Here is a 14,465-nt window from a genome sequence, read left to right as displayed (position 1 = left end):
ATAGATAAACAGAATTTAAATTTGCCTCTTTGAAATTGGTTTATTTGGCAAAAATTCACTGGGGTAAGATCAGATTTAACTAGTCCCAGTCAAGTAAGCTTTTGTTACCAGTTCCATGATTTGAATTACCATGATTACCAACAATGATAACTTTTACTCCTAAATTATATAGTAAATAGAGCTAATACTAATTTCATGGTTTACAAAACAAACAAGCAAACAGAACTTTGGTGTACTTGGTAAACACTCAAATAGTTAACTGTAACAAAACTGTGATCAAAATTTCAAAATAAATCTCTGTAATATAACTGAATGACATTAATATGTCAAAACATCCAACATGTAACTCAACCTTTGCTTACACACATAAAGCTCTCAATTATATTTTTGCTACATTTTCTACTCCAAGCTTTAGCAATAAGAAAATGCACTGATTTAAAGAGAAGAAGACAGCATATTTTACTAATGTGAAGCTTACAGAATTTCACCTTTCTTATTTCAAAACTTTACAAATATTAAAATGGCTTGTATATTGTACTAAAAATTATTTTACATATGTGAATCTTGAGGCAGTAGATGTGAAATTGCCTGATTTTTTTTTATCATTCAGTTGAAAATTAACAACTTCAATTAAAGTAGTTTGGGGATAAATTTATTACATTTCTATAGTTTATGTATCAAGTCTTCTGCTAGGAAACTTAAGTCCAACTGAAAACTTGCAAATCTCTAGAGCATGCAAGTTGTTTCCCTTGTTATATATTATACTCAGATTTGTATTCCCTTAATATTATTATAGTTCTTTCAAATTGTACGTGTGGAAGCCGGGAGGGTACTTTTTCTAGTAATTTGAAGACACAAAAATTAAAAGTAAATTCATACATTTACATTATACTGTTAAGAAGCATCTATGTCAATTTTACCAGAATAGAAACTAGAACATAACAATAGACCTTTCACAATAATATGAAAGCATGCTTGTAAGGTGACTGAGATGGCAAAATGAAACATTTTCCTGTAAAACCTGAGTTATTTAGCTCTTTGCCATCTATAGTAGTTTTATACACAATCCCTTTCCCTAAAAATATGTTTCATTAGAAGAAGGATAACCATCAGTTAAAATCATGCTAAATCAAGTCTGAAAATAGCACAGTTTAATCAGTATTCAATGGTCATTGAAATGTATAAAAAGTATTTAAACATAACATTTGCTGAGGCTGCAAGTTTTCAACATGGATAAAAAAATATACAATTCAAAGCCGAAATATCTTCTTTTTTTTTATTCTTTAATGTTTTCTTTAACATTAACTGTCATTTATCATTCCACTACTGAATATGCATTTTAATATTATGTCATATTTAGATGTAGAACAGCAATAAAAGTTCTGTATAATCATCCTTTGAAACTTCATTTATTTCAGTAACATTTACCAAACAAGAATGTGTCCATAGTACACGGATGCCACACTCGCACTATCTTTTTCTATGTTTAGTGGACCGTGAAATTGGGGTCAAAACTCTAATTTGGCATTAAAATTAGAAAGATCATATCATAGGGAACATGTGTACTAAGTTTCAAGTTGATTGGACTTCAACTTCATCAAAAACTACCTTGACCAAAAACTTTAACCTGAAGCGGGTCAGACGAACGAATGAACAAACAGACAGACGAACGGATGGACGGACGGACGGACGAACGAACGGACGCACAGACCGAAAAACATAATGTCCATAAATGGGGCATAAGAATACCTCCAACCAGACTATGTTGAAAATCAAAAAGATAAATGTACGACATATGCATGTAAAAATAGAGAAACTGCATCAAATGAAAGTACAGGCAAATTCAATACACATTCTGCTTCAAAATGTATAGAATCTGATGCATTATATCAACTGCATATAGTATTTTATACACATAAACAATACATTTATATACAACAAGTTCAAATTATCAAATAATTGGTAAACAAAGAAATAATTCAACTGAATTTTTCTCAATGGGATAATCTATGTGTTGTGCAAAAGGAGTACAAAAAAGTAATATGAAATGAGTGTGTTTAACCTAGAAGAACATAAAATAATGTGTAAAGAATTAGTTTGCAGATATAAATATCATTCTTTTTGAGTCTTAATTTGTATCTATTTTGGGGTCATTTGTAACTTTAAACGGTAAAGTTGGAAATTTTCTATAATATCACGATTAAGATAAATCAGGAATTATTCGTTGGCATAAATTTGATCTTAAAGAAAGACCAAAATCAAATCAAGAAAAATGAGAATTAAACCTCACAAACAGGTTTGGCCATTGCTAATGTGAGTTTATACTCTGCAAAAAAAAACCACACTATACAGTAATCATTGATTTTTAAAGAATATCTAGATAGTGTTGTACTCTAGAACTGATAAAACAAAGTCTTATTATATACTCTTTCATTAACAATCTATATATAAATAGAAATTGTATTCTTGGCTGAAAAATGCTATGTGCCTTTAAAATTGTATTTTTTTTCAACAGTATGAAAAAAATGCACACTCTTATTTACACTAAATTTATATTACAAGCCTTGCTTTTATATGTGTTGAAATTGAGATATTGATGAAGAGCTTTAAATTTACATTGACTATATAACAATAACTCATAAAATATCTCAAGTAACGTTGGCTACAAAAATAATTCCAAAAGGAAACATGATAAACCCTAATGCTAGCAAGAATTGGCTTTTAATTTTAATGTTTGCAAAGAATTGACAGAACTGGCAACACTACTAAAGAATACAAACACTATTCAGTCTAGATCACATTTTAATACATAAAATAACTTAAAATTGTTATCAATGAGAGTAATCTTTCAATCAGATTATTTCATAACATTTTAACTGAAACATTAAACTAGAGGCTCTCAAGAGCCTGTGTCGCTCACCTGTATTTACTGATGCTTTGGAAATCATGTAAAATAAGGTTAAAATCATAATTAATAGTATTAGATATTAGATATTATAATGATATCTAAGATAATAACAAAAAACTTCAAAATTTTTGTAAAATTACTAACTCAGGGGCAACCTGATGAACATTTTTACCCCCTGTCAGATTTGCTCTAAATGCTTTAGTTTCAGAGATATAAGCCAATAAAATGCTCCGCAGGGCGCAGCTTGATACGACCGCAGAGGTCGAACCCTGAACAGTTGGGGCAAGTATGGACACAACATTCAAGCTTGATACAGCTTTGCATTTGGATTGTGATTAAATATTTGACACAGCATAGGTTTCTGACACAGAATGAATGTGGTCTAAGAACTTAAAAATTTTAAATTGGACATTCACCTATTATGGTCCAATATCCAAAATCTAAATACATGGTTAGATTCAGCATATCAAAGAACCCCAAGAATTCAATTTTTGATGAAATCAAACAAAGTTTAATTTTGGACCCTTTTGACCTCAATGTGGACAAAGTTGATAACGCGGCCCAAAAATCAAAAATATAAATACATGGTTAGATTCAGCATATCAAAGAACCCCATATATTCAATTTTTGTTGATATCAAACAAAGTTAAATTTTGGACCCCGATTTGGACCAACTTGAAAACTGGGCCCATAATCAAAAATCTAAATACATGTTTAGATTCAGCATATCAAAGAACCCTAAGAATTCGATTTTTGTTAAAATCAAACTAAGTCTAATTTTGGACCCTTTGGACCTTAATGTAGACCAATTTGAAAACGGAACCAAAAATTAAGAATCTAAATGCATGGTTAGATTCGGCATATCAAAGAACCCCAATAATTCAATTTTTGATGAAATCAAACAAAGTTTAATTTTGGACCCTTTGGACCTCAATGTGGACCAATTTAAAAACGGGGCCCAAAATCCAAATACTAAATACACGGTTAGATTCAGCATATTAAAGAAACCCAAGAATTCAAGAATAAAACCCCATTGAAATTGGTCAAGAAATAAGCAATTTATACGAAGTATCTTCTTTTGCACAATACTGTGCAATTAAATATTTCTTGCTATTGCGCAATACTGTACAATTGACAATTTCTTGCTATTGCGCAATATTGTGCTATTGGATATTTCTTGCTATTGCGCAATACTGTGCAATTGAAGATTTCTTGCTATTGCGCAATACTGTGCAATTGAAGATTTCTTGCTATTGTGCAATACTGCGCAATTGAAAATTTCTTGCTATTGCACAATACTTATTATATAATAATTTACACATCCTGTTTGGTGTGTATATCCTACCATATCATTATTATTTGCTTTTAAATATAAATCAGAAATAACCAACTAAAAATGGAAAATTTTAAAAGAAAAAAAAAAGGGAAAAAAAAAAATCCCCCCCCGCCCCAAATTTTTTGAACCCCCTTATGATTCATCACCCCGAAACTCAATCCCAGCCTTCCCTTTGTGGAATGGTACCTTGCAGTACAATTTCAGAGAGATCCATACACTTGAACACAGGTTATTGTCTGGAAACTAGAAAAATGTGTTTTTTGGCCCCTTTTTGGCCCCAAATTTCTAAACATTTAGGGCAATTACCCCCAAACTCAAACCCAGCTTTCCCTTTGTGATATGGAACCTTGTAGTACAATTTCAGAAAGATCCATACACTTACACACAAGTTATTGTCCTGAAATTAGAAAAATGCTTGTTTTTTGCCCCTTTTTTGCCCCTAATTCCTAAAATATTGAGGCAATTACCCCCATCATCAATCCCAGCCTTCCCTTTGTGGTATGGTACCTTGCAGTACAATTTCAGAGAGATCCATATACTTGAACACAAGTTATTGTCTGGAAACTAGAAAAATGCTTATTTTTGGCCCCTTTTTGGCCCCCAATTCCTAAACCTTTCGGCAATTACCCCCAAACTCAATTCCAGCTTTCCCTTTGTGATATGGAACCTTGTAGTACAATTTCAGAAAGATCCATACACTTACACACAAGTTATTGCTATGAAACTAGAAAAATGCTTGTTTTTTGCCCCTTTTTTGGCCCCTAATTCCTAAAATTTTGAGGCAATTACCCCCAAAATCAATCCCAGCATTCCTTTTGAGATATGGAACCTTGTGGTACAATGTCAGAGAGATCCATACACTAACACACAAGTTATGTCTGGAAGTTACAAAAATGCTTATTTTTGGCCCCTTTTTGGCCCCTAATTCCTTTACTGTTGGTACCATAACCCCCAAAATCAATCCCAACCTTCCTTTTGTGGTATTGAACCTTGTGGTAAAATTTCATAGAGATCCATTCACTTAAACTAAAGTTAGAGTGCGAAAACCAATGTGTCTTCGGACGACGCCGGACGACGACGACGACGACGACGAGAACGACGACGACGACAACAACGTCATACCAATATATGACCACAAAAATTTTTTTGCGGTCGTATAAAAACTGCATTTTACCCCTATGTTCTATTTTTAACCAAGTCAGCCATGATGGTTGGAAGGCGGGGTCATCCGACAAATTTTTAAACTAGATACCCTAATAATGATTATGGCCAAGTATGGTTAAATTTGTCTCAGTAGTTTCATAGGAGAAGATTTTTGTAAAAGATTACAAAAATTTACAAAAAATTGTTAAAAATTGACTATTAAGGGCAATAACTCCTAAAGGGGTCAACTGACAATTTTGGTCATGACAACTTATTTGTAGATCTTACTCTGCTGAACATTATTGCTGTTTACAGTTTATCTCTATCTATAATAATATTCAAGATAATAACCAAAAACTGCAAAATTGCCTTAAAATTACCAATTCAGGGGCAGCAATCCAACAACAGGTAATCTGATTCATCTGAAAATTTCAGGGCAGATAGATCTTAACCTGATGAACATTTTCACCCCTGTCAGATTTGCTCTAAATGCTTTAGTTTCAGAGATATGCATTTTACCCCTATGTTCTATTTTTAGCCATGTCGGCCATCTTGGTTGGCAGGCGGGGTCATCGGACACATTTTTAAACTAGATACCCTAATGATGATTGTGGCCAAGTTTGGTTAAATTTGGCCTAGTGGTTTCAGAGGAGAAGATTTTTGTAAAAGTTAACGGACGACGACAACGGACGACGGACGCCAAGTGATGAGAAAAGCTCATAGGTGAGCTAAAAAGGTAAATTAAAAAAAAAAAAAAATGAATAAACTGAATAATCATTTTATACCATTTTAGTGGAAAAACCAGGGACTACTACTACTTACTCTAGAACAATAAACATGGAGCTCTTCTTTAGGAAAAGGATAAGAAAGTCAATATTTCATCTACTCCTATCTGTTTTTATGTGTTTTAAATAAAATTGTTATAAAAGATTACACAATTTATTTTGATTTGATCAAATCATATTTTTTATTTAGTAAATCTTTAATCAACGTGTTCTTGTGGTGAAGATGACATTCCCTAAAAAGTCAACTTCAAAGGGCGATAACATTCTTACCACTAAACTTACAACTGGCAGAAATAGTTTTATTTTCGGAGCATGTAAATAATGAATATGTCAAAAAAATTAATTGAGACAAAGTTCATGTGATCTAGACTGGTTTCTATACAGACCTTGGAGAACTTATTTTTTCTGGTTTTCTAACATCTAATTTCCTGTTACAATTATACAAAACTCTCATTTGTAATTAATTTGAAATGTATAAGAAAAGAGTACACTCGTCAGCTTTACTGATCATAATTAAATTTTATGCTGAAAGTATCATAAACACAATCAATAAAAGTGAGGTCAGGGATAGATGAACCCTGTCTGACAGACATGTTCACCCCACAATATCTTATCAACAATATATAGTTGACCTATTGTTTTTAGTATCTGAAAAACTTACCTTATCAGGAAAACTTAACATTAACAAATGATCAAAGAAAATGAGGTGAATGTTGGATGAACCTTGCCAGATGGACATTTACACTTTATAATCAATGAAGTTCACCTTATAACCATTCTATACACGAAATCTAGTTAACCCTATCACATTTGGTGCCTGTACCAAGTCAGCTTATCTGGACCACATTTTGTTAGCTGTTGTTTCTCTTTGTTTGGACATGTTGGGTTTTTTTTTTTTGCATAAATCTGGTGTTGGTTGTTGAATGTGGTTTGTTGTAGCGTCCAATACTTTTGGTGATTCCTTTTATCCTTTTTATGCACTACCATTTATAGTTGACCTTTTGCTTACAATATCTGAGAATCAAACCTACCGTATCAGTTTTGCTCATTGTTGAAGGCCGTACAGTTACCCATAGTTGCTTACCTCCTGGTAATTTTGATTGCTGGATAGTTGTCTCATTGGAAATCATACCACATCTCCTTAGTTTTATACTAATCAACACAAGAGTGCACACACTGAAATGTCTCGCCTTCTTTACTAACCATTGATTTTATGTTGATAGTCCTAAATACAAAGCTTTACTACAAGTAACACATAAAGTTAACATGATCCAAGAAAATGAGGTCAAGGTCAGATAAACCAAACAAGAAATACACGTAAACCTTACAATCATTCAATAAACCAAACATAGTTGACCTATTGCTTATTGTTTCTAAGAAACAGTCTTAAACAAGAAAACTTAACATTGACCAATGAACCATGAAAATGAGGTCAAGGTCAGATGAACCATGCCAGACAAACATATACACCTTACAATCCTTCCATACATCAAATATAGTTGATCTATTGCTTATAGTTGAAGAAAAAAAAGACCAAAACACAAAAACTTAACACTGAGAAATGAACCGTTAAAATGAGGTCAAGGTCAAATAAAACCTGTGAGACTGACATGTACATTATAAAATATTTCCATACACCATTTATAGTTGACCTATTGCATATAGTATTAGAAAAAAAGACCAAAACTCAAAAACTTAACTTTGACCACTGAACCATGAAAATGAGGTCAAGGTCAGATGACACCTACCAGTTGGACGTGTACACCTTACAATCATTCCATATATCAAATATAGTAGACCTACTGCTTATAGTATCTGATATATGGACTTGACCACGAAAACTTAACCTTGTTCACTGATCCATGAAATGAGGTCGAGGTCAAATGAAAACTGTCTGACGGGCATGAGGACCTTGCAAGGTACGCACATACTAAATATAGTTATCCTATTACTCATAGTAAGAAAGAAATTAACATTACAAAAAATGTTGACTTTTTTTCAAGTAGTCACTGAACAATGAAAATGAGGTCAAGGACATTGGACATATGACAGACGGAAACTTCGTAACATAAGGCATCTTTATACAAAGTATGAAGCATCCAGGTCTTCTAGCTTCTAAAATATAAAGCTTTTAAGAAGTTAGCTGCTGCCGCCGCCGCCAGATCACTATCCCTATGTCGAGCTTTCTGCAACAAAAGTCGCAGGCTCGACAAAAACCTAAAGTTGACCTGAATTAATCATAAAAAACTAGATCAATGTCAGGGTGAACCCCGTCTGACAGACAGTTCCCCCTCTCCTTACTGAATACTTCCTGATCTGTTTTCTGCACTTAAAGCATAACAATTGAAATGAAGTATGCATTGCATGCCTTCTTTTACCTGACAAAAGGCATTTCAACTTTAGACAGTCAGTGCAAAATCTAAGCAATTCATAAGTGATATAATTATGACAAAAATTTCAAATTACTATGGAGTTAACATTAAGTGCCAAAAACTAATAGTTAGCTTGGTGTGATTTTAAGACACTTCAATGCCTGTCAAAGCATTGTATTGTAGTGATTTCTTAAACACTATTCAAATACGAATGAAAACTAAGACGAAACATGAAAAAAAAAATGTCAATTCAAATATTCCTACAAAATGTAAAATGTTCAACACAATATATGCTAATACTGGATATGCATAGCCTAGCTGATTTCTATTCATTTTTTTATCTAGATATTCCTTACCCATGCACTGTGCCAGTCTATTTTTAGGCTAAACATTGTATCTGGGTATTTCTTATGCATGCACTTTGCCAGTCTATTTTTAGTCTACCTTTGTTGCAGATTATATGGGTACACATACTTTACTCTCAAAGCAATACCTCTTTGTCTCTATACCACACCAACATATGTTTTCTCAATGCAATCTATCGTCACCTGTCTATGATCTGACCTAGGACTTGAATATATGTGATATACAAGGGCTTTGACAGGCAATGCTAGTATTTTTTTACCCATGTTAGACAAGCTAACAGCCAGATAGAAATGTACAAACCTCTGTGCAAGAATAATTCTGAAACCATAAGGCTTACATATAAAAACCAAAAAAATGGAATAATATCGTACATCGGGAAATTTTCACGTGTCTTATTTTCCTGTTGGATATTTTACTGAGAAATTCACCTACAAGAATTTGAATGTGTTGTACAAGACCACAAAACCCAAATTATGAAGACAGTGAATATTTAACTGTCCCATCTAAAGCCCAAACCCCAAACTAAACATGTCGCGAAAATAACCCAACATACGCTACTTGATTATCTAAAATCATGCTGGAAAATAAATACAAGAATAAAATAATTATAGACAAACAAAAATTTAATATAAAAGCATTCAAGAAGCTTTGAAAAGATGTTTATTATATTAGAATAAAATAAAGATGCTTAAATTGAGGAAAGGAGGAATTTAAGGGAAAAATTAAAAATAAATGACATATTTGGGAAATAAAAAAAATAGCAATGTACAGTTAATGTAAACAAGTCAAATATATATATAAAAGTAAAACAACTAAATTAACAACACTTAAGTAAACTGGAACTTTTATTTGTCGACATATTTCGTCGATTAGAAGTAAAAGTGAAAATAAAATGATGTTTATCACTGAAAAAAAATCCTCAAATTTTTTACTTTTTCAGTATCAAAATGTAAACTTTTTACTGTGATTTATATGATTTCAAAAGTAAGAAATTTACCCCTTATATTTCTAAACTCCTTATAATTTTCAATACATCAAGTATATTTTCCATTTTATCTTCTGTTAAAGAACATCCATTTGAAATTCAATTAATTATGTAAGAAAAAATAAAAACAATTGTGTTTTGTCCTTTGGCCTTTAATAAAGCTGCTGAAAATATGACAGTAATTCCTGAAAGATTTATAATATTTATACATGTATGAACTTCCTCCTTATATCCATATAGTTCTAGCTTAATAAGTAAAAGAGGGAGGTATGAAAAGAACCTTTATTTGGCCTCTGGAATTGAAAAAATAGTTAAAATTTTCAAGTCTATCAAAATTATGTTAATTTTATTGATAATAAACAGTTTGATATATTAATCTGAACACTCAAGTGCAGAGAGGTCACCTTTGAAGATACTATGACATCATAACAGGTCTAAATTGTTAAATTCAACCTAAATTTACACAATTTTTTTTCATCAAAATATAAATATAAGCCAAGGCCTAAATGAAGGTGATATTTTACACATATTAGCATCTGTGTAAAATACATCTCTGGTAGCAAAATTTCTTTTTGGGTAAAATTTTTTGATGCAACAAAAAATACTTCCTTTTTTTTTCTGTTTCAGAATTACATCTTATCCAAAAAGATACTTTACACACATTAGCATATTTTTAAAATTAATCTTGCAGCAAAATATCCTTTTGGGTAAATACTTGGCTCATATCTATACATTAATGACAAGAACTCAAAATGGGGCTATTTTTGCTATTTTGTACTTTTAAAATATAAGAAGTCTGAACCCCAAAATTAAAATATGTAGGCCAACATTAAAAAATATTTATACTTATACCTGATAGACTAATGTCTTATCAACACCTGCAGGTTTTAATAATACTTTTGATTTTCAAATTCAGGGGTCCAAAAAAGTGGCCTTATCATACCTTCTCCTGTGCCTTTAACATAGTCTTTTCATGAAGTTTCTTTGTAATCAATGAAAAAGTTTTTAAAGGGTTTCTATAGGTGTAATGTATTTATGCCAACACCAGAAAAGATATTATATTATATGAGCTCATAAGTAAGCTATTAATTAAACCAGTCACTATCTGGTACATTACCTTTGTAAATGAGTCTGTATCCTTTCTGGAGTCATGTGCTGCTCTATCACTGGATGTTTTGTAAGGTCACTGCTGTAAAGTGTTATGAGATAAGTTTTGTATATTTTTCAATGACTAAAATCGTATTCATAAATATATTTTAAAAAGTTCATGAACTCACACAAGTAGTGAAGATAGTAAAAAAAACATAAAGTCAGAAATGCAGTAATATATTCATAATAATACAAAAACATTAAATAACCATTATTTCATTAAATATCCATATTTTAATATATTAAGGTGAAAAGATTTGCGCAAAAAAATATATACAAAAAAAAATATACAAACAATATGAAAAGAAATGGTATTAACAATTATTTAGGCACAACAAACGTCATTCGTTATAATTTATTATTATAAGTGTTGAAACATGTCGACTCAAATAGACATAAAACTCCCAAGATAACATGTTTTTTTTTGTCTTTATTTTACCTATCTTAAACCTTAATGCAAAGTTTTATTTTTTTTCAACTGTTTAAGGTCTCCAACTCTCTGGTCATAGTTTTCAAGTGACCTCCATGTTGTATCAAATTTTACAGGAACATTTTACCATTAGTCCAACATAAAATTTATTGTTCATATATTTTGGAATTTTTAGTAAAATTCTGAAAAGACTTACACTTGGACATCTGCTAAATATTACTATTATGGGGCTTTCAAGTCCAGGGTGATTTTTACATACTTCTCATCCATTATACTCATCATATTCATGTTAGTATAAACCAACTCATCGTTATCTTTCAAAAGATGGGCCATTAAGCCAAAAAATCCATTTTGCCCTATAAGATTTTTAAAGCAGCATTTTCAGGTCAATGAAATTTTTAATTTAGTTAAAGAGGATTTCAAATCCTTTTTTAGCCATAGGTCTAGGACATTCTGTTTTTGAAATAGACTCTGTGTGCTGATGAATAGATTTTGCCTGCCTAGGCCTCATAATCTTGCTGTATTAACCTAAAATGAACAGTTCCTTGGGTTCAATTGTAATAATCCTTATTAATCATGTCCTATTCTAGTACTTTATCACTGTAAGTTCAGTTCAGTTACTTTATCGATGTAAGTTCTCTTTTTTTACTTTATCAATGTAAGTTTTGTTTTTTAACTTTATCTATGCAAGTTTTGTTTTGTTAATTTATCTATGTCAGTTAAATTTTTTTCCTTTATCTGTTCAAGTTTTGTTTTTTTACTTTATCTATGCAAGTTCAGTTCTGTAAGTTTTGTTTTTGCTCTTTTATCTACTTAAGTTCAGGTCTGTTACTTTTTCTATGTGAGTTAAGTTTTATTAGTTTATCTATGTAAGTTCAGTTCTGTTACTTTATCCACATAAGTTAAGTTTTATTTCTTTATCAATGTAAGTCAAGTTCTATTACATTATTCATGTAAGTTAAATTTCATTTCTTTATCCATGTAAGTTACGTTCTATTACTTTATCCACATAAGTTAAGTTTTATTTCTCTATCAATGTAAGTTAAGTTCTATTTCTTTATCCACTTAAGTTAAGTTCTATTACTTTATAAGTCATACCAATGTAACACTACATTCTCCAGAATTTCTAAAGCTGACTGTAGTGGGCTGATTCCTGACTTTGGACTTATGATACAATCTACTATCTGTCAAATAAATAAAACACAAATTCAGACTTCCAGTAAAATGTACTTGTATTTCTTTACACCCAAACTAATACAGGTGTTTACTAATTTTTTTAGATTTATTAAATTTTATCTGTCATTTAAAAAAAATCAGGTGTTAAAACTGCAACTCTAGGTAAAATTAAAGTTAAACTTTATTATAAATGTAAATACAATGGCTTTTCTTTATTTGGTACATAACAAATAAGGCAATAAAGTGCACTATGCTTATAGACAAACATAATCAAATTGAATTCAAGTAAAGTTCTCTGATAAATGGGCATCAGTGAAAAATAAAGTTACAAGTGAGCAGTATTGTTTCATTACAAAACTGGATTGAATTTACGTATTGCATGCTAAAATAAGATAAATTTGCTGACCTTTATTTAGCCATTTTACATTGTTCTTGCAATGTAATTTTCACTGTATTTTCATGAGTTGGCTTTCATTGAGTATTTTGAAATAAATACTCAAAAAGTATGCGTTACCATGCTTATTTTTAGAGAAAAGTCTAAAAAAAAATCCTGAAAATAAGATTTTTCAACTTTTGCTTCAGAATTTGTGGAAATCACTTTTCAACATTTGGAAAAGATTTTGATGTCTCAAGTCATATTTCAAATACCAAACAATAAATGGCCAACAATTTTTCGAAAAAAAATGTTTCTACTCTGTTTTTTTTTTTAAAAAACAGTAAATATTTTTTGGTTCCAATTGACCCAGCAGTTACTGGAGATGATTTTTGTAAAAGTTAACAGACAAGGGACACCAAATGATGAGAAAAGCTCATCTGGCTATTTGGTACATCATACTTTCATTGTCATACTAACAGTTATCCACCATGACCCTGTATTGACCCCCTCTGAATTAAAGAATAACTTATAGATTTGCTAGTTTTTATAAAATGCAGAAGTTTAAATTACCAACCCTTTTAGTAAAATCTTGCTCTATTATGTCCCATTCAACAACACCATGTTCCATTAAGGCCATGAAGGACTTCAGCTGATAGGCCATTGGATCTCCTGGGCTGGAAAATAAAATAATTCATTAGTAATAAAATTGAGAATGGAAATGGAGAATGTGTCAAAGAGACAACAACCCGACCAAAGAACAGAAAACAGCTGAAGGCCACCAATGGATCTTCAACACAGCGAGACAATCCCACAACTGGAGGCGGGCTTCAGCTGGCCCTTAAACAAAAATGTGTACTAGTTCAATGAAAATGGATGTCACACTAAACTCCAAAACATATAAATGAACTAAAATTAAACAAGCATTCTGAGAGTATTGCATGGCAATACATAGTCCCCTACCGGTCAAAAATTCATTGTACTCGAACAAAATACTATCTTGATCTATAACTTGTCATGGAGTAAACTGTATACCAATTATCAAATCAATATCTTCAAGCATGACAAAAAAAAGTGTGGAAAACTGATTATTTGAGTGAATTTTTTAAGTCCAAGGACCATAACTCTGCACAAAATCATCAGACCGGAACAAAATTCGAACATGATCTGTAACTTGTCATGATAAAACTATTTAACAAATATCAAGTCAATATCTTGAAGCATGAGGAAAAAATGTGTGGAAAACTGATTATTTAAGTGAACTTTCTAAGACCAAGGACCATAACTCTGCACAAAATCACCAGACCGGGACAAAATTCTATCTTGATCTGTAACTTGTCATGATTAAACAATACACAAAATACAAAATCAATATATTCAAACATGAAAAAAAAGTGTGGAAAACTGATTTGCCGGACTGACAGATAGACAGACAGACAGAT

At 31.4% G+C, this 14,465-nt stretch overlaps 1 protein-coding gene across 2 annotated transcripts in view; it reads right to left on the bottom strand.

The window, feature by feature from the left end:
* Nucleotides 1-14,465, bottom strand: part of LOC127700467 (engulfment and cell motility protein 1-like) — a 55,020-nt gene that overhangs the window by 22,565 nt on the left and 17,990 nt on the right. Inside the window, exons 6-9 of one of the 2 annotated variants that reach the window (XM_052203958.1) lie at nt 13,601-13,700; nt 12,573-12,658; nt 11,013-11,084; nt 9,211-9,228 (exon numbers count right to left, since the gene is read on the bottom strand). In XM_052203958.1, coding sequence (XP_052059918.1) covers nt 9,211-9,228; nt 11,013-11,084; nt 12,573-12,658; nt 13,601-13,700 — 276 coding nt within the window. The remainder of the gene's footprint in view (nt 1-9,210; nt 9,229-11,012; nt 11,085-12,572; nt 12,659-13,600; nt 13,701-14,465) is intronic. The other variant, XM_052203959.1, reaches the window with a different exon arrangement.

This window comes from Mytilus californianus, unplaced genomic scaffold (genome assembly GCF_021869535.1).
Source record: "Mytilus californianus isolate M0D057914Y unplaced genomic scaffold, xbMytCali1.0.p SCAF_5, whole genome shotgun sequence".
NCBI lineage: Eukaryota > Metazoa > Mollusca > Bivalvia > Mytilida > Mytilidae > Mytilus > Mytilus californianus.
Note: the sequence above shows the minus strand (reverse complement) of the source record. Positions and strands in the feature narration are given on the sequence as shown.